This window comes from Pogoniulus pusillus, chromosome 32 (assembly GCF_015220805.1).
Source record: "Pogoniulus pusillus isolate bPogPus1 chromosome 32, bPogPus1.pri, whole genome shotgun sequence".
Taxonomy (NCBI): Eukaryota; Metazoa; Chordata; class Aves; order Piciformes; family Lybiidae; genus Pogoniulus; species Pogoniulus pusillus.
This window is the reverse complement of record NC_087295.1, coordinates 8379261-8397826: the sequence shown is the minus strand read 5'-3', so window position 1 is coordinate 8397826 and position 18566 is coordinate 8379261. Positions and strand designations below refer to the sequence as shown.

Sequence of the window (18566 nt, the reverse complement as noted above, 5' to 3'; positions counted from 1 at the left end):
CAGTCCCTGAGAGAGAAGGCCCTTCTGGCCCTATACCCTGTCTTCAAAGTGGCCAACCAGGAGCATCTAAAGGTGATCAAATGAGCAATGCAAGTCTACTTCTGTCCGAGTGCTGGGGTGCTAATAGGTGCCAACAGCTGGGACCAGCCTCCCCTGGCACTGCTACCCCACCAACTCATGCTAAGGGCCCAGGGGGTGTGTCTCAGCTCTAAGACAGAAAACTAATTTGCATACTTCCATCAGTAAGAAACCTCCAGACCAGCACAGAAAAGACCACAACCACACTCTTGGCTCAAAAGCAGGACTATCACCAAGTATCTCAACACAGCGGTGCTATGGGCAGATCCTGCTAGGAGCTGTGGAAATAACCAGGTAATTTGCCTTGTAAATATCCTTTGTATATTATCAGCATTGGTTTGAAACTTTCTCCTCATCCCTCCTTTTTTCACCCCTGGCCCTCTAAATGAGCAGCAACCAAAACCAGAGAGCAAAGTTCCCCGGGAAATACTTTATTGTACAGCTGTAAATGTTTTCACTTTGTTAAAAAACCCAGCACTCAACATTAGCACACAAATTGTTCAGTGCACTGCATGTAGATGTCCCAACCCAAGGCAGACGTTGACTGCTGAGCACTGAGAAGCAGTTCCCACCTGCCTGCACAATCGTAGGCTACGACAGTGCAATGCCGGCAGGCTTCCCAAAAGCTCCTCCTCTGTTAGCATGGATGCTGGGTGAACAGAACGAGGAAAGCACTCTCGGAAGTCAGGATCTTGCTGCAGCCACTGGGTGGTGCTCTGCTACAGCATCAATCCTGAGCAAACCAGGACGGACGCTTCCTGGCCCTTTCAATGATCCGCTTGCCTTCCTCTTTTTCTGTGGGCTTCTCTCCATCGTAAAGGACAACAGTCTCTACGGTTGGAGCATTAAAAGGTCCTCCTTCCTTTTTGCCTATTTCTATCCGTATCAGTCGGGTTTCTGCCTTGACCTTCGCATAGCAGTAGCCACAAAGGACGTGCTTCTGTTTCAAGTTTCCACACTCAGGACAAACATCTATGTTCCTCTAAAAAAGACAGGGAAAAACAGGAAATATTGTGATGTAAGTAACAGCAGCAAAAGAAATGGGGAATAATCACAAACTACTGCAAAGGTTACATGAAATACCAGAGAAATCCCTCTGATGTCTTTGTAAAGTAATGTCCTGCTTTTGGTGGGAGAGAATCCCAGGCCACTCATGGATTGCAGGCCATTAGCAGTTCTGAATCATTCAGAATAGTTGACTGAAGTAGACTTGAGGTGTATCCCACACCATAAGCATCACACTTGGTATAAAAGGGCAAGTTTAGTGAAGAAAGAGGTACAGCCTGCTTGTGCTCCTCTTCTTATCATGCTTTCAAGGACTGCTTTCCTGTTTGGTGTGACTGCTGTACTTTTTCTGAGTGAGCATGACTTCACACTTCGTGTTTGCATCAGTTTGGCTATTTGACTAAATGTGTTTTCTTTTTAACTTGGGTCATACAGCCACTGCTGTAGCTGAGCCCCACATATAAGCTAAACACAGGCTAGTAATTTTTCTGTGGCAAGTGCTTGCTACTAAAAATAGCTTATGAAGACAGTATTTGAATCATTAGACCCACTGATATCTGCAAGACTGAATGCAGCTAAAATTCATATTGAATGGCTAGCAGCAGAACCGTTGCTGTTAAATGCAGACCACTGTCACACATGATGTGTATACCACTTAGTAAGTATTCCAGGGGCTACAATGTCTTATAAGCTTCTTCTATAAATAAATTCCAGAAATATTTTTCAGTCAGTAGTGCCCACTATGATGACTGTCTAAAATAAGTGAGATGATGAAAGGTGTACATCTTATTCTAACAAAATCAGTAAATAAGGTGGCAAGCCCATGGCAGGAGGGTGATTACCTTTACTTTGATCAGCTTATTGGGATTCCTTCTCCTGCAGCGGTTCACTTCAATGGTGCGCCTCTTCTTTGGTGCTGCCATCCACAAGATGCTATCGAAGAGGCTGGGCACCTCATTACTTTCTGTAGTGTCACTTATTGGCTCTGGAAGCAAAGCTGGAGCTTGGACAGCTAACGCGGGTCCTGAATGGGAAAGGAAAGTAATTAATTGCAGCCAAACCCCATTCTCGTATGCCGCCAAGTAAGCATGACACCGATGTTACTGGCAGCCCCAAAGCGAGAGGTAGAAGCAGCCAGCAGCGTTCCGTCCTCTGCGTTTTCCACAGTGCTGGCGCTCTCCTGAGCCAGTTCTCGCACTCTGTCGTTCCCAAACCCTCACACCGTCGCTTCCTTCCGCCGGGAGTGGAGCAGGCCGGTACCTACCCCAGGGCGGGCTTGGGCCCCTGGAGGAACCCAGCAAGAGGCCGTGCTCCAGGCGCCCCCAGCAGCGCTGCAGGAGGCTGCGAAGCCGCGGCAGCGGAGAGAAGACCAGCACCAGCGCTGCCATCTTCCTGCAGAGCCCCCGCGGCGTGAGAGGGACTGGCGGTGCGCACCGGCCATGCGCGGCTGCGCTGAGCCTGCTGGGAACGGCAGTGCCCCGAGCCCGGCCCGGCCTGGCGGCGGCCGAGAACACAACTACACTTCCCAGCAATCTGCCGTCCCAGGGGGCGGTGCGCCGCGCCGCCAGGACTCCAGCTCCCAGCACGCCTCCCCGGCCGCCGCTCCGCCAATCGCGCCTCTCCCGGGCCGGGGCTGCTCCCGGGCATGCTCCGCTCTCTCCCCTCGCTGGCCAATCAGCGCGCCGGAGGCCGTGTCGGGGCGGGGCGGGAGCAGGACTACCCGTCCCAGCAGCACTACGCGTCCCAGCAGCGCAGTCGCCCCAGGACTCCAGCTCCCAGCACGCCTCCCCGGCCGCCGCTCCGCCAGTCGCGCCTCTCCCGGGCCGGGGCTGCTCCCGGGCATGCTCCGCTCTCTCGCCTCGCTGGCCGATCAGCGCGCCGCAGGCCGTGCGGAGGGGGGCGGGAGCAGCAGGTGCGCCTGCGCAGCGCGGCGCTGAGGGAGCGCATTCGACATGGCGGAGCGCGGCTACAGCTTCTCGCTCACTACCTTCAGGTACGCGTGGGGAGGGGGCTGCGGGCCTGCACTCTCGGTGGGCAGGCCGGCGGGCAAGCGGGGGGGTGGCGCCCAGCCTACGCGGAGCAGCCTTCCGGCGGCGGGGCAGGACGCAGCAGAGACTTTGCAGAGTCATCGTGCTCCCCGCGGGGCTGCGGAGCCGGGCCGGGCCTGCGAGCGCTGGGGACGGCCGTGGCTGGAGCCGGGCCCTAGGGGCGGGCGTGGGGAGGGCGCCAGGGATCGGGGGGATTCACCTTCACCTGGTGGGAACACGCAGCTGCCGGGAGGCCTTGTGAGCTGGACAGCTGCGGGCACAACCGAAGAGAGAGGCAGGAGCTGAGGTGGGAGTCCCCCGTCCCACCTGCTCTCTCTCGCTGAAGATGGCCCTGAGTGCAGTCGCTTCTGGGGTCTTTTCTCTTTGCTGCAAGTCGTTGTGGAGCTAAGCTATTGTCGTGCCATATAGCGAGAGCTTGGTCGCCCCCCCACCCCCCCAACAACTCCTACGCCTTAGGGTGGGTAGGCATTCTGTAATTCTCAGCCAGCTGGAAATGTGTGGTGATAGCTGAGCTACAGTATCCTGAGAGCTTGCAGGTGTGGGATTGAAAGAAGCTTTCAGATAAGTTTTGAACAGATTCTTTCCCTTTTTGCTGCACTTTGCAGGCGGTGTTTTCCGTGCACTCTGTGTTGTGCCCACTTAGATGTGGGATGATTACGTGCCCAGATTGAATGTGCTAGTGCAGTGGTATCAGTTTAAGTGTTATTCTAATACATGCACTTAAGATTAATTCAGAGAAGAGGAAACTACTTTGTGTTGTGCCTTTATTAAGCTGTGCAGAGTTATACGTATAAAATCTGAGTGCAAGAGTCTTTGTACTGCTATTGATAAAGAGTTCCCCTAATTTCAGAGGAGCGTAATGCTGTGTGCTTGCAAAGTGGCTTGCAAAAGCCTTGCTGCAGTTCAGCAAATGAAGCACTTCACAGTCTGAAACTAAGAAACGAGTCGTCTCAATGGATGAATGCAGCTAAACGTGCCTGCTTTACTCGAGTGGACTGAGTTCTTTATTAGCTCTTGGAAATAGTGTCACAGACTTCTTGTACGGTACAGAAGTGCTACCGGCTCTGAAACTCGAAGCTGTTTGAATTTTATACTCGCACGGAAGTGAAACCCCCTGCTTAGTCTTTTGCTTAGTCACCTGCTTCTTGTGCTGGGAATGATTTAATTTGTGCTTGCTTTTAGAAATCTTTTGCTAATTTTCTGTGTACTTGAATTGCTGGTGCAGGAAACTTTCTTTCTGCTTTGTTAGTATTTTGTAGTGGTAAAGCCAGCATTCTTACTTTGTCACTTTTAGACACAGGTTGGTCATTGTATATGAATAATGACACTAATTATCACTTGCTTTGCCTTTTTCTAACCTCTCTAAACACTGGGTTACATAATTTTCTACTTTGCATCTATTAAAACAGCAGTGTCTGAAATGCAGCCCTGGGAATAGATCCCCTGTGCTAAATAAGTCACTTGTCTAGTGAGGGGCTGGCCTGTGCTGTCGTGTTTTCCCCAGGATTGAGAATCCTCCTAGTTCTGGATGAGTTACTTTGTTAGCTTGGCTCCTGCTGCACAGCTCTGAGCATGCCGTGTCGCCCAGGTCGGGGAATACCTGGGGATGGAATGGGAGCTGTTTCTCTCTTGTGTTGTTGACCTGATGCCTGCTTACCAGTGAAAAAGAGATGCAGTGTTTTGGTCCTGCCTTTCTGTGATGAACATAAGTGAACTAAACTTCTGCAAACCACATGTGTAATGCCATTTCAGAAGAAAGGTGTTTCCTACTGAGTGGAAGAGTTGTTCAAAAGGATATAAAGTTGGGGGATGGACTTGTCCTCCTTCAGTGTGCATTGCAGTCACGGCTCCCTGTGCCGTAAGAGAGCTTTCAGTAGGCTTGCAGGAAGGTGCTGTCTGAGTATCCCCGTAGTGCTTTGCTGAACCAATCTACTTCTTTTAGACGGTGTTGGGACTTCAGAGTTGTGTTTTTTTGGTTTTAAATTCTAAATTGACACGTGCTGATGTGAGGAGTAAAGAGGCTTTAAAAAACAAGTTAATGCTGGGTTGCTGTAGGAGAGATTTAAGTGCATCAAAATTACATTAGGCTTACTTGGGCATTTTTTTCTTTTCAGTCCTTCTGGAAAGCTTGTTCAGATTGAATATGCTTTGGCTGCAGTGGCTGCAGGTGCTCCATCAGTTGGGATTAAAGGTATGTTCAGAAAACAGCTACTTCAGTGAAGGGCTCAGGATTCTGAGTGTCATTTGATCTAACTACAGTCTTTCCTCTTCTTGTCTTATGTTATCTGATTTTGTTGTCTTTTGTGGATTTTCACATGTTTTAGTGGGTTTAATATCTCATTTTCCCCCAATTTTCCATATTTTTTTAACTGCAGAGGAAGGGATCACAGAGCCCTGTGACTGGAGATGAAAACTGGGTGTTTTTTTTGAAACATGCCACTGGTAGAAGCAGCTTGTCCTTTGTTTTGTTTTTTTTTAGTGTACCTATCTCAAGTAAATACCTTCAGCTGTGTGTCCACATCTCTAGAAACTACACAAAAAGTTACTTTAACTTCTCAATTACATGTGCTGTTGAATCTTTGGGATGGGATTATGGAGCTGCATGACTATTTAAAATGAGAAAAGATGGAAAAGATGTGTTGAGTGGAGTCAATAAAGTGCTCGTTTAATGTGGTGTTAAATTGAAGGGTCATTTAAAAAGGACCAAAGTCCTTCACAATCTGATCAACTTGTTCTATGTGTTGACTGCTTTCCCTAATTGTAGCAATAAGTGAAGTCTTGTTCCTTTCCAGCTGCAAATGGAGTGGTGTTGGCAACTGAGAAGAAGCAGAAATCTATTCTGTATGATGAAAGGAGCGTCCACAAAGTTGAACCAATTACCAAACATATAGGTTTAGTCTACAGTGGGATGGGTCCAGATTACAGGTATTAAAAAGCTGTGTTTGGTCACCATTTGTATGTGTTTTTGTACAAGAAATGTACAAAACAGAGAGCAATTATCTGTTTCTTTCTAAGTGAATGGTGTAATATTATGCTTTGCTCTACAAGGAGTTAGTTTTTCTTAATATACCCAATACCTTGTCAAATAACTTTGGCTCAAGAATGAGTAGGGAGCAAACAGCAGCATAATTTAACCTTATCTTAAGCCTTTCAGAGATTACTTAGCTGTTAAAGATAACTTAACACAATCTGTGTTTTCTTACGCTGATGTTGCACCAGATGTCCAGCTCTTAACATCTGTCACAAACTTTTAGTTCTAGTTGTAACAACTAGTTGGAACATCTCTGACATACTCACTTTCTCTTTGTTTTTAGAGTACTTGTGCACAGAGCTCGGAAGCTGGCCCAGCAATATTACCTGGTTTATCATGAGCCCATTCCAACAGCTCAGCTGGTACAGAGGATTGCTTCTGTGATGCAGGAATACACACAATCTGGGTATGTGGCTTTCTGAATTGTGAAGTTGCTTAGAACAACCGTGTTGGTAGAAAGAAAGGAGTTACAACTACCTTGTGACTGAGTTTTTTGTGTCAAAAAGGCAATTTTTCAGTGGAGAGTGCTCATAGAGAGCAGGCCAGCAGGAGGAGCACTGACTGGCAGAAGGTCAGATAGGGACTCCACTTCATGCAGACAAACACGCTGGAACAAGGCAGCCTGCTCTTGGTTTTGTGGGGCTCCCGGATTAGTCATTCCTGAGCATGGCAGTGGGCTGGTGGGAAGCGATTGGGAGAAGACTAACCCATCCAAAATAGTGTAGTCAGATTTGTTTTTCACTGCTGTGGTTTCTCAGTTCAGATGTGTGTTTTCCCCTGTAGTGGCGTTCGTCCGTTTGGTGTGTCACTGCTAATATGTGGCTGGAATGAAGGGCGGCCGTATTTGTTTCAGTCAGATCCCTCTGTAAGTATCCTAGCTTGGTAAATTCTGCTTTTGCAAAACTTTGTGTGCTCTTGAAATACTTTCTGTGATGAGAAGAATGCAGAGCTAAAGTAAAAAGATCCCTTAACATAACTTCAGAATGAGCAATTCCATGAGGTGCTCAGACCAAGCCTGGATCATTCTGTGCCTACATGTTGCTGTGAAATGGATGGAAGTCCAACCAAAACACATATTGTGGAACGTAATGGCTGTGCTCCAGCATTTAAGGGCAGTGGTTAGTTTGAATTTATTTGCTGTGTTTGCACTGCACTTCTGAAAAGCTGCTCTTTGGTGCTTGTGTAATGCTTTATGTCAGACAAAAAGTGCGGTCACTGAAGTGATCACCCATAAGCTTCAGAAATCTGAATTACTACCTGATTCTCAAGTGTAAAAAGCAAAATGCAGGTGCCTTTTGTAAGGTAACTTGACTGGGCTGTAGAACTGCTGATGGTTGGAAGATAGGAGTGATGGTGAAATGTCCTCTTAGTAGCTGAGCTAAAGCAGATGGCTGATATGCAGCATGTTGTTTACAGGATCACAGATTGGTAAGGGTTGGAAGGGAACTCGTAGGGGTCATCTAGTCCGAAGGGGCACTCAGAGCAGGTTGAACAGGATTGTGCCCAGGTGAATTCTGGAAGTCTTCAGAGAAGAGGATTCCACAGCCTCTCTGAGCAGCCTGCTCCAGGGCTCCAGTACCTTCATAGGAAAGAAGCTTTTCCTTGTGTTTAGGTGGAACTTCTGTACTGGTGTCTGTTGCCCCTTGTCCTATCACTGGGCACCACTGAAAAGAGCCCAGCCCCATCATCCTAACCCCCCACCTTTTAGATATTGTTAAGATTCCCTCTCAGTATTTTCCAGGGTAAAGAGCTCCAAGTCTCTCAGCCTCTCCTTGTAAGGGACATGCTTCAGTTTCCTCAGCATCTGTTTGGCCCTCTGTTGGACTCTCAGGTGGTCCTTCTTGTACTGGGGAGCCCAGCACTGGACCCAGTACTTCAAGGGTGGCTTCACTAGAGCAGAATAGAGAAGAACCTTTCTCACGCTTTTGTTAATGCCCCCATTACTTAATGCACGTTATTTAAAGAAGAATAAATGGAGTGAACCTCAGGAAATATCTGACTGTAGTCATTCTCAAGGGGAAAATGACTCCTCAAGGAATCACAAATTAAAATTACACTAATGACTTGGGAAATTCATCTTTCAAACTGGCAGGAGGATGTAAAAATCTGGGCCCCTATAAAAGATTTTTGTGTTTTCACGGCATGTGTTTCCATACCAAATCAGTCTGAGCTTGATCCAAAGTAGCCAAAAACAGTCAGTATTTTCAGAATTGCTTCTGGCCTTTTTTCCAAGTAATGGAACATGCAGTGTTTGCCCAGATTCAGCACCACAATTGAACAGCCTGTTGCTTTCACAGGGAGCTTACTTTGCGTGGAAAGCAACAGCAATGGGGAAAAATTACGTCAACGGGAAAACGTTCCTGGAGAAAAGGTAATGTGTTTGACCCTTGTCTCAGAGGCTGCTCTGTGTTGTTCTGCTTCCATGTAGAATGGCCAGGTAAAATATGCACACTTTACTATCAGAATGAAGTTTGAAAATGCCAAGATCAGCTGCTTCTAGTTTACTTATTTACATGTGCACAGGAAAATTGCTTTATGTAAACTCCAGCTTTTGTGTTTCTGGAGAACCATTTCACTGCAGTAAATATTACATCCAATGCATTTGCAGAAATGTCAGGAGGAAAAGTAGACACTTCTGGGATAGGGGTGTCCCTTGGGACTCCTAACCTGGTTTTGGAGGACTGTGTCTCGGTGGCCTTCTTAAGGGACCATGGCCCAAACCACCACAAGAAGTAATTTTAACAGTGATTATTAACTTTGACTATTCATAGTGCCTACAAGTAACATTTGCATGAGAAATAGGAAGATTTTAGTAGTGTTTGGATTTCTAGAGACTCCAGAATTTCAGAAGATGTTTGTCTCATGCTGAAATCATACATGAACTTCTGTTTACAGATACAATGAGGATTTGGAGCTTGAAGACGCCATTCATACAGCTATCTTAACACTAAAGGTCAGCAAAATATTGCAGAAACAAGTTTCTTCCTGTTAAAACATCACAGGTAGGATTCACTGAACTGTCTTTTCTTTCACAGGAAAGCTTTGAAGGGCAAATGACAGAAGACAACATCGAAGTCGGCATCTGCAATGAAGCTGGTTTCAGGAGGCTCACTCCAACTGAGGTTAAGGACTACTTGGCTGCAATAGCCTAGTAGCAACGGAGCAAGACTGTGTGATTCACACAAAGGTCTTTTTAATTTTGGCTACTTAGACGTTTTTGTTTTGCCATTTTTGCCTACTTATTTCTACATGGGTTGAGAGGTTTTTTTAAACACCATGGGTGGAAATGCCACAGTCCTGATATTGTAATACACCAAATCTTATTATCAGTAACTCTTTCCCCTGGTACAAGGAGACTTTGGACACAAAATACTGTACAAAATGTAAAGTAAAAATGACAGCTCGAAACAGGTTAAAGAATAAAATTTGAAGGTCACTGTTTTGGGGGAAGGTGTCTGTCTTTTTAATCCATAGTTAGTCTGCATCAAGCTGAGATTTCAGTAGCTTCCTTTTTGAGGAAATCTTCACATAGAGCTGTGATAAACACACATCAGACCTTCTTTATATAACTGAAATGCTGTTTATACGTGAAGTAACCTCTAAAAGTGGTTTTATGTAGTGTAAGAGATCATGTGCTTCCACAAGAAGCAAAACAGTCTTCCATTTCAGGTGCTAGCTTATCTACTTGACCCTCTCATCTTTGTCTCCAGATCTTGTTTTCTATGCCTTAGGTTATTTGTGCAGCCCTGAAATTGGCACATTTCCAACCCCAGAATGTTAGAAATTACGGAAGTAAGAAGACTCTTACTGAAAACTAAATGCATTTATCACCACCAATAAAAATCAGGAATTACAAAGCAGATGGAGAAATGTCATTACTTTGAATTGTGCTTAGGTATGTTCCAGCTTGCAAGAGAGTGCTGAAGGTGCAGTAATGAACAGAGTACTCATTTATGCATCCCACCTTTCACAGGTGCAGAACTAGATGCTTGAGTGTTGTGGTAGGTGGAATGTGTGTATCTGTACACTTGTTAATGTGTCTAGTGTCCTCAGGTTGTATAGAAACAGGATATATGTGCCACACAATAATTAGGATGAATATATGTACTGTTTTCAGCAGGAATAATCTGCTCTGCTGTCATCTAAATTACCTCTTGAAGATTTTGTTATTTTTAAAGCAATCTGATTGTTAAAATAATGAACTGTGAGTGATGGCTGGGTTAGTCTGCTTGTAGGTAAGGCTAAGCAGATCTGGTTAGGTGTCAGCCATAACTAGCAGAAGAAAATACTGAATGAGTGCAGAAAACAGTGCACAAGGTTACTTGATCTCTTCTTCCCAGTGTCTGTCTTTTGATCTGTCAACATTATCATTAGGTAAACAAGAATTTCCAAAGCATGCCATGAATTAAGTTTTATTTCCTAATGTCATAAATAAAAGCTCTGTCCAGATAGTTCATTAGGACTTAACCCAGCTCACTTCAAGTATTTTATTCTGAAAAACAATCAGTGCTCTGTTTCTTAGAATGAAAATGAACAACCAGCAGCTGAAACTGGAGTTCCTCCATTGCTGGATCTTTAAAGGTTCCACAGTCATTTGGGAAAGCAGAATGCTCCCTGAGTATTCATAGATGTTCAGTCAGTTTTTAATACCAGTTATTAATTCCAATGTGTAAAGATTTTTTTATATGAAAATAATGTAGTGAGTTAAGGAGCTTGTCTGTCTGCTCTGCTAGATGTTTAGTAAAGAACACCCTGTAGAAGGTAGTTGAAACCAAAGCAATTGTGGATAAATCACATCAGCTTACTCCCCAGATGGTAACAGTGAGGCAAAGAAAGAAAACGTTGAAGGCTTGGGGATGTGTAGTTTTGATGGGGTTTTGTTCTGCTTTGGCCTTTTTTTGTTGCCATTGAAGGTTTGGGGCTTTTCTTTTTTCCTGTGTTGTTTTTTGTAGTTGACCTTCCATCTCAGTAAAATTTTACTCTTAAAAGATGATGAATGGGAAGTGAACAAATAGTATCTTCTCTCTTTTGCTGTGCTGTGGTGAGTGAAGTGTAGTTAACTGTTCTGTGCACTGTACAGAATCTTGTGCTCTGAGTAAAGAAAGTATTGTACTTCAGATACCTGACAACCAGTGTAACTGTTCAGGGTTTTTTTGCCCCCCAGCCCACTAGGAGGATAGCCATTCATTATCACATGAGTTATTTGTATGCAGTGTGTACTCTAAATGTGGTGTTGGTTTTACTTCATATTACAGACCAATGTCCTAACAACATCAATATGCTCATCAGGTGTTCTGGGTGTCCTCATCTACCAGGCTGCCTTAGTGCTTTTATGAATGTCGATGGTTTGAATTGGTAGAATTGTGTTATTTGATGATGGTTATTAAATGGTAGTACCTTTTTCTTTGCAGAACAAGTAGAAGTGTGCCTTGAGAAAGTTGAGGATGCTGTCACAGCACCAGTACATAGTCTCCTTTTATGAGACCACTTCAAAATGATGGTCACTTGTGACTTTCCCTTGGGAGAGCTTTCCTCAGGCTGTCCCTCTGCAGAGTGATCTGTCATCATTTCTGGGGTAATACTTAATTGCACCATGCTTTGTGTGAAATGAGAAGGATAAGTCACAGAATCATAGCATCATTTTGGTTGAAAGAGACTTAAGATCACTGAGTCCAACCACTGTCTAACTCTACCAAGTCTGGTGCTAAATCATATCCCTCAGCACTGCATCTGTGTCTCTTAAGTCCCTCCAGAGGAGGGGATTCAACCACTTTCCTGAGGAACTTATTCCAGTGTTTAATAACCCTTTCAGTGAAGAATTGTCTTCTAATACCAAATCTAAACTCCCCCTGGGGCAATTTGAGCCATTTCCTCATACTAAAGACTTAAGTTCTCATCCTTTATTGTCAGCTACTCATTTTGATGAACCACCAAGTTGATAGAGAAGGATCTTTTTGTTTCACGGTCGAGAATGGAGTCCTAAAGTTCCCATCCATGTACAGAAGCCCCCTACAGAGGATCAAACTTCATGGAACTTGGGGTAATTTTCCAAGAACATTCATGATATTTTGAACTCTGGCTTTATTTAGAGCATTTAATATCTTGGTGGTAGGCAGATACACCTTGGTATTGCAGTGTTCTCATTGGAAGGGTGGTGCAATTTGGAGTATGTGTGGAGCTTAAATGCCTTAATCCTGCACTGAAGAAAATCATTGCCATGCCCAGATGAATTCACATCTAGAACAGTAACTATCATCTGGCATTTACAAGGCACCTTTTAACTGCAGAGAGCTTATATCTTTTCCCATTAAAAATCCTTGGGATTTAAGGAAACAGTAATTTTGAGATGTATTTCTCAAATAGTGAAATCACTTTAGGAGTGATACTTGTGCAGTGGAGCAGCAAATTATGTGTTGGTTGTGGTCATTTTCCAAAAGTGTGATTGTATTGATTTGTTTAGTTCTGTGTATGGTTTGTTAACCAGCTCACTGTGTCAGGTGGGGAAGGAAGTGGACAAAAGTTGTTCAGCTCGGAGAAATTTCAAGCTTGATTCCTTAAGCTGACTGTGAAGCATGATTTTGTTCCATTATCTTGTTGCTGATGTAGTTGTCTCAAAGAAGAAAAAGAACTGCTGATCACTTGGAGCAGGTAATGTTCTTGATTTGCATGTCCTGGAAGATGATCTGCTTTGAGGAACTGGGATAATGTGACACCTGTGACAACAGCATTTCTTTTGGCTTTAACTGGTAGGATTGGGATCTGAGAACAGTATCATTGTTTCTTGAGGTTACTGCTGTGAGTTGGTTTCAATATGATCAAAAGTACAGGTGCAGTAAGCTCCTTGTAAGCTGCTTTGGCTTTCTATTCCTTTGCAGATCTTGTGAAATCATTTAGACAAGTAGAGATAATTATGACAGCAGTCCACAGTAGGTGTGGAGAGGGCACATCTCTCCTGTATTAGGGAGAGTTGCACCATGGAGAGAGGCTAGAGATCAGGGAGATGGCTACTGCTGGGAAGCAAGACGCAGCTCTGGGTGAGTAAGGACACTTCTTCGTATTTATAAAGGTGGTTTAACGTGGCCCCTATTTTAAACCTGAACTTACAGCCCCAGTATGCATCGAACCATGCTTCCTCCTTCCCTGCTGCAGTTTATGCCCGCGGCTGATCTGCCGCTGGTCTATCTGACCTACTCTGACTCTTTTTGCTTCTTAAATAAATGCTGTTCGGGATAAAAAGGGCTTTATTTGGGAGCTGCCCTGCCTCTGGTTGCAGACACGCTGGGCAGGAGAGCGCAGGAGGGCCAGGCCCAGCGGGCTGCTGCCGGCGGCGCGGCGAGGCGGGTGCGGCCGCTGTCCCCGCCCGGCGGCCCCGGGGGAGGTGCTGGGTCGGGCCCAACCGCGCCACGCCGGCTGGGCCACCTCCGCCGCTGCCCGGGGCGAGGGCTGCTGCCGCCGGCTTGTGAGTATGGGTTGCGGGGGCCGCGGATGTGCGGCGGTAAGGAGGGAGAGGAGCCCGGGAGCGTCCGCAGAGGCGAGGCGAGCCCAGGCTTGCGCTGCCCCATAGCGACTTGGGGGCAAGGGGAGCAGCGGCCTGCGGCCGCCCGAGTGCCACTGCCCGCTTCGCCGGGGAGGGTGCGCTGGGTGAGGGCGAGGCAGGAGGCGCCTGCGGGGCCTGCCCAGGGCCCGCCGCTGCCGCCGAGAGGGGCCGAGGGCACTGTGCCCTCACGCAAGATGGCGCCGCAGCCTCACCGGCGGAGGCTCTGCCTGGCCGCGCTGGGCGGGCCTGTGGCGCGGGGCGGGCCTGTGGCGCGGGGCGGGCCTGTGGCGCTGGGCGGCTCTGCGCAGGCGGGGCGGGCTGAGGGCGGGCCGGAGGGGCCCGCGGCTGGCGCCGGCGGCGGCTGGTGGTGCTTTCGGTAGTAGCCGGCAGTTGTGTGAAGTCCTGTTTTCTTCTCATCCTCGTTTTAAAGAGCAGTTGCTCTCCCGAGGCGTCGCGGCCGCCTCCTGGTTGATGTGCTGAAAAAGCAGTGGGGTCTGTGGACTTACTTCCACTGAACAAATGAGCCTCATCCTGAAGCGTTTCTGTGCTTGCAGAAGCTGAAGCTGCTGTAGCGAGAGGTGCCCAAGTCTTGCTCGCTGCTTCACATAACAGAATAAAGCGGTGGCAAGGGTAACAGCTGGTTTCACTGGCCTCGTCTGACTTCAGAGAACACCAGCAGGCTGTGTGCAGGACACTTGGCCTTTTGGTTGAGAAGAAGGGGTTTGTGATCCTGACTATTGACTGCAAGCAGAACTGGCGCACTGACTGTGTCTGAACTCGTGTGTAACGCAGGGCTGATGCCAGCTGCTTGAGGCCGGGGTCTGCAGTTGCCCTGGCAGCGCTAGGGCCCAGGCCATGGCCTGTCGCTCGTTTGCAGCTGAAGCTGTACTGACCTCACCTTTACTACCAGTTTGCTTCAGCGTGCAGCTTGGTTAAGTGTTAACAGGAACGTGTGTTTATACTTGTGCTTGGGAGTCAAAATCCATTAATTCCACCATTCATAGAGGCTATTCACTGCCAGCCATAAGACGTGGTGTTTGCTGTGGTATTGGGTTCTGCATTGCTCAAAGTCAGCCCACAGTCAGTTCAGTGATTTCTATCAACTTCTTTCTTAGAGAGACATCCTGAAGCAATAGGCATACAAAGGAACAGACTTCCAACGCAGTAGTTCTCCAGAACTGGAAGACAGCCCAGATTTCCAGATACTCCTGGCTCTAGAATTTCTAATTCTAGGCTGTCACAGTGCTGCTGTATAACGTTAAAACTTTGCCAGGAAGTTGTCAGGGGCTAGCTCACTGAGTCATGCAGTGAACGTTGGAAGCACAAGGATCACAGTATCACAGTATCATCAGGGTTGGAAGAGACCTCACAGATCATCAAGTCCAACCCTTTACCACAGAGCTCAAGGCTAGACCATGGCACCAAGTGCCACATCCAATCTTGCCTTGAACAGCCCCAGGGACGGCGACTCCACCACCTCCCCGGGCAGCCCATTCCAGTGTCCAATGACTCTCTCAGTGAAGAACTTTCTCCTCACCTCCAGCCTAAATTTAGATAAAGCAGGATATTAGAGAAAGCACAGAAATTATCCTGTGGCTGCATGTAGAAATGAAGGCAAATCTGTCATTCCATCTCCGCACTCCCTGCTGCAATTACAGCCCCACAGCCATCTGTCAGTCAGGATGGAGGTGTGCTACTCATAATTGTAAAATACAATGGGCTTCCTCTGTGCTTTCTTAAAATACTTGCTAGGAACCAATTTTTATGTATGCCTGTGGTCATGGTGGGTAGATTTATGCTTCAGTATAAGTGCAGTGAGAGGGAGAGGCAAGCTTTGCTTATGATATTAACAGGAGCTCTAATTTTGCTCTGGATGGCAGCTTCTGCAAATAAGCTGATAGAACTCAGATCTCTGCTGTGACTGCCTCAATGAAGGGCTTGTTTACAGCAGGGAAAGCCACAATCGTGCAGGAGTGTGTGTGGAGACTTTAGTGCTGCTGTTTTCCACTGCTGAGAACTCAGATCACCTGAGACTGCAGGTTGGATTCCCAGAGCTAAAGGGAGAGAATTGAACTCTGAGGTGGGACTTTTTCTGAGGTTTCTGATGCTTGTGCTTTGCCATACCAGTAGCTGTTGTGCTTAGTCTATAGAAAATCTCCAGCATGTACTGTTGCAGAGACCTCTTTAGACTGTCTTTATGCTTGACCATGCAATAACAATTTTCTCTTTTGGTTTCATTTGACAGGAATAATGTTTCCAACATGTCTGTGCAGTCACTACTTTGTGAGAGAATTGCTGTTGCCAAAGAATTGATCAAGAGAGCGGAAGCCCTTTCCACGTCCCAGAAAAGGAGAGTAGAAGGTGGAGCAAAGCTATGTGGCAAACTAAAGGCTGAGCTAAACTTCTTACACAAGGTTGAGGCAGGGAAGGTGGCTGTTAAAGAATCCCATCTGCAGAGTACAAACCTTACCCATCTCCAAGCCATCATCCAGTCAGCAGAGAACTTGGAGGATGTTGTCAGTGTTCTCCACGTCTTTACTTATGAGGACAAGTTTGGAGAAAAACAGACACTGGTGGTGGATGTTGTTGCAAATGGAGGTCACACGTGGGTGAAGGCCATTGGCCGTAAGGCTGAGGCCCTGCATAACATCTGGCTGGGCAGAGGCCAGTATGGTGACAAAAGCATCATTGAGCAGGCAGAGGACTTCCTGCAAGCAAGCCGTCAGCAGCCAGTGGAGTACAGCAATCCCCATATTATCTTTGCCTTCTACAACAGTGTGTCCAGTCCTGTGGCAGAGAGACTGAAGGAGATGGGGATATCTGTGCGAGGAGACATTGTGGCTGTGAACTCGCTGGCAGAGCCGTCTGCAGAAAACCAGCGCCTTAGCGACAGCGAATCAGATGAAGAAGGCCCTGAGCTCCTGCAGGTGACCAGAGTAGACCGGGAGAATCTGGTGGCCAGCATTGCTTTTCCTACCCAGATCAAAGTGAATGTGTGCAATAGAGTTAACTTGGACATCACTACCTTAATAACTTATGTCTCTGCTCTCAGCTATGGTGGCTGCTACTTCATCTTCAAAGAAAAAGTGCTAACAGAGCAAGCAGCTCAAGAAAGGAAGGAGAGAGTCCTGCCTCAGCTGGAAGAGTTCATGGAGGGAAAAGAGCTCTTTGCCTGTCAGTCTGCTGTCAGGGATTTTCAGTCCATCTTGGAAATGCTGGGAGGACCTGGAGAGAAGGAGCGAGCTGCACTGCTTGTGAAAAGAATTAACGTGGTGCCAGATCAGCCCTCTGACCGTGCCTTAGGACTAGTGGCTAGTTCCAAAATCAACAGCCGTTCTCTTACCATTTTTGGGACAGGGGACACACTAAAAGCCATCACCATGACTGCAAATAGTGGCTTTGTGAGGGCAGCAGCTAACCAGGGCGTCAAGTTCAGTGTTTTTGTCCATCAGCCTCGCGCTTTGACAGAAAGCAAAGAGTCTTTTGCCACCCCCTTACCAAAGAGTTGCTCACCTGATGGTGGGCTCTAAGTCATGGAGACCATTAGTAATGGAAATATTGCAGGTGCTGCAGTGGAGGCTTTTGGAGGAACAGGAATCATCATACCACATTTTGGGATGTAGCAGTGGAAGGATTCCCCAAGGGATTTGCAGTATCTCTACGCATTTCCTGCTTCTTTTGTTCAGCTGCCCATTAATTTATTCACAGAGGTAATAAGATTTCAATGCTGCTTGTTAACTGGCATACTATGTATTAATTGTATCCCTATTAAAAATGTCACTTAAAGCACAGTTGCCTTTCTGCCCTTGTTTTCGTCCTTTTCGGAGAGATTACATTCAAAACCTTGGGTGGACTTCAGACTTCTGTGCAACTTGAAGCTGGTTTTCACTTGTTGTAGTCAGTGGAATTCTTTGTTGATTCAGAGGTACCCTGTGTAGAGACCTGTGCCTTTTTATCTGTGTGCTGTTTCCTGAAGATCTGGCTAGTGCCATGAACAGAAGACAACTTAAGCCTCCCTTTTACTGAAAGGAATCTCTGTAGGTTTACCACATTAAACTGAACTGGGCAACAGCTTTAAATTTACAATAAAATTACAAGTTGAAGTTGGAGCTTATTGGCATTAATATGTTGTAACTCTTGGGCCAAACTTGAACAGGCAGTGGTAGCAGACCAAGGAGGCGAAAAACACTTCCCTTTTCTTTTAGCCTCTAAGTGCAAAGTCTTGCTGGGTGCAAAGCCCAGCTTGAGGGTTTGGGTAACAGAATCCTTTCAGACTGAGGCAGCAGCCAGGTAGTTTGTGATTCTAGCAGGCATTCTGATGAGGAGTTGTGGTGAACTTGGATTTGACTTTGTTGTTTCTGGGCTACCTGGAAGGGCCTTATTGAGGTCCTTTAGTGTGGGCATGGCAGAGCGGGTCATCTTTATGCTGTTAAATGGTAGCCTGCCCTGTAGTAGAGAGAAGCTTTTCCACCAGTGCTGGTTTTAGACTAAGTGTAGAATAAATAACAACTTCTTCCTTGAAACATTTTTATTTCAGGAGAAAGTGGCTGTTGCAGAAGCCTTTCTAATGTTTGTGTGCTGTAATGACAGCACTTGCTGCTTGGCCTTAATTTGCATCAGGTTTCTAGAGGGATCTTTTGAGAAGTCAGAGTGAACCTCCTGGCACTGAGCTACGCAACTCATCAGGTCAGTGAAAGAGATATCCACTGAATGTTCTATAGGCTGTTGTTCAGCAAGGGAGCAGCATTATGCAGCTTACTTATGCAGTTCATGGTAAGAGCATCCCCTTGCTTCTTCCCCCTTTTCTCTACATTTCTCCCTATGCTACAAAGCAGCTGCAGTGCTGCCCTTAGCCATAGTCTCTACC

At 46.6% G+C, this 18566-nt stretch overlaps 3 protein-coding genes across 4 annotated transcripts; 2 read left to right on the top strand and 1 right to left on the bottom strand.

Moving 5' to 3' along the window:
• Positions 1 to 493: 493 nt before the first annotated feature.
• On the bottom strand, positions 494 to 2582 carry MRPL32 (mitochondrial ribosomal protein L32). The gene is made up of 3 exons (XM_064169936.1): positions 2348 to 2582; positions 1926 to 2107; positions 494 to 1060 (listed from the first exon to the last, which is right to left on the bottom strand). The coding sequence occupies exons 1-3, from the start codon at positions 2469 to 2471 to the stop codon at positions 806 to 808; spliced, it is 561 nt and encodes a 186-aa protein (XP_064026006.1). The 5' UTR covers positions 2472 to 2582; the 3' UTR covers positions 494 to 805.
• A 345-nt stretch (positions 2583 to 2927) lies between these two features.
• Positions 2928 to 9603, top strand: PSMA2 (proteasome 20S subunit alpha 2). The gene is made up of 8 exons (XM_064169935.1): positions 2928 to 3076; positions 5246 to 5322; positions 5924 to 6056; positions 6446 to 6568; positions 6946 to 7027; positions 8460 to 8533; positions 9058 to 9115; positions 9198 to 9603. The coding sequence occupies exons 1-8, from the start codon at positions 3036 to 3038 to the stop codon at positions 9312 to 9314; spliced, it is 705 nt and encodes a 234-aa protein (XP_064026005.1). The 5' UTR covers positions 2928 to 3035; the 3' UTR covers positions 9315 to 9603.
• Positions 9604 to 13555: 3952 nt separating this feature from the next.
• On the top strand, positions 13556 to 17490 carry C32H7orf25 (chromosome 32 C7orf25 homolog). Of its 2 annotated transcripts, none has more exons than XM_064169933.1 (2): positions 13556 to 13621; positions 15945 to 17490. In XM_064169933.1, exon 2 carries the CDS (start codon positions 15961 to 15963, stop codon positions 17227 to 17229), a length of 1269 nt encoding a protein of 422 aa, XP_064026003.1. In that variant the 5' UTR covers positions 13556 to 13621; positions 15945 to 15960; the 3' UTR covers positions 17230 to 17490. The 2 variants fall into 2 exon arrangements, with proteins under 2 accessions (XP_064026003.1, XP_064026004.1); XM_064169934.1 differs by lacking the exon at positions 13556 to 13621 and adding an exon at positions 14144 to 14277.
• Positions 17491 to 18566: the final 1076 nt, after the last annotated feature.

What these genes read in the sequence shown, in the direction of transcription:
- MRPL32 (XM_064169936.1), bottom strand. Translation starts at nt 2,471, where the DNA reads ATGGCAGCGCTGGTGCTGGTCTTCTCTCCGCTGCCGCGGCTTCGCAGC. An exon ending in GGGCCCAAGCCCGCCCTGGG is followed by an intron (nt 2,108 to 2,347) that starts GTAGGTACCGGC and finishes TTTCCCATTCAG; the next exon opens with GACCCGCGTTAGCTGTCCAA. An exon ending in ATAAGCTGATCAAAGTAAAG is followed by an intron (nt 1,061 to 1,925) that starts GTAATCACCCTC and finishes TGTCTTTTTTAG; the next exon opens with AGGAACATAGATGTTTGTCC.
- PSMA2 (XM_064169935.1), top strand. Translation starts at nt 3,036, where the DNA reads ATGGCGGAGCGCGGCTACAGCTTCTCGCTCACTACCTTCAG. An exon ending in TTCTCGCTCACTACCTTCAG is followed by an intron (nt 3,077 to 5,245) that starts GTACGCGTGGGG and finishes TTTTCTTTTCAG; the next exon opens with TCCTTCTGGAAAGCTTGTTC. An exon ending in TCCATCAGTTGGGATTAAAG is followed by an intron (nt 5,323 to 5,923) that starts GTATGTTCAGAA and finishes GTTCCTTTCCAG; the next exon opens with CTGCAAATGGAGTGGTGTTG.
- C32H7orf25 (XM_064169933.1), top strand. Translation starts at nt 15,961, where the DNA reads ATGTCTGTGCAGTCACTACTTTGTGAGAGAATTGCTGTTGCCAAAGAA.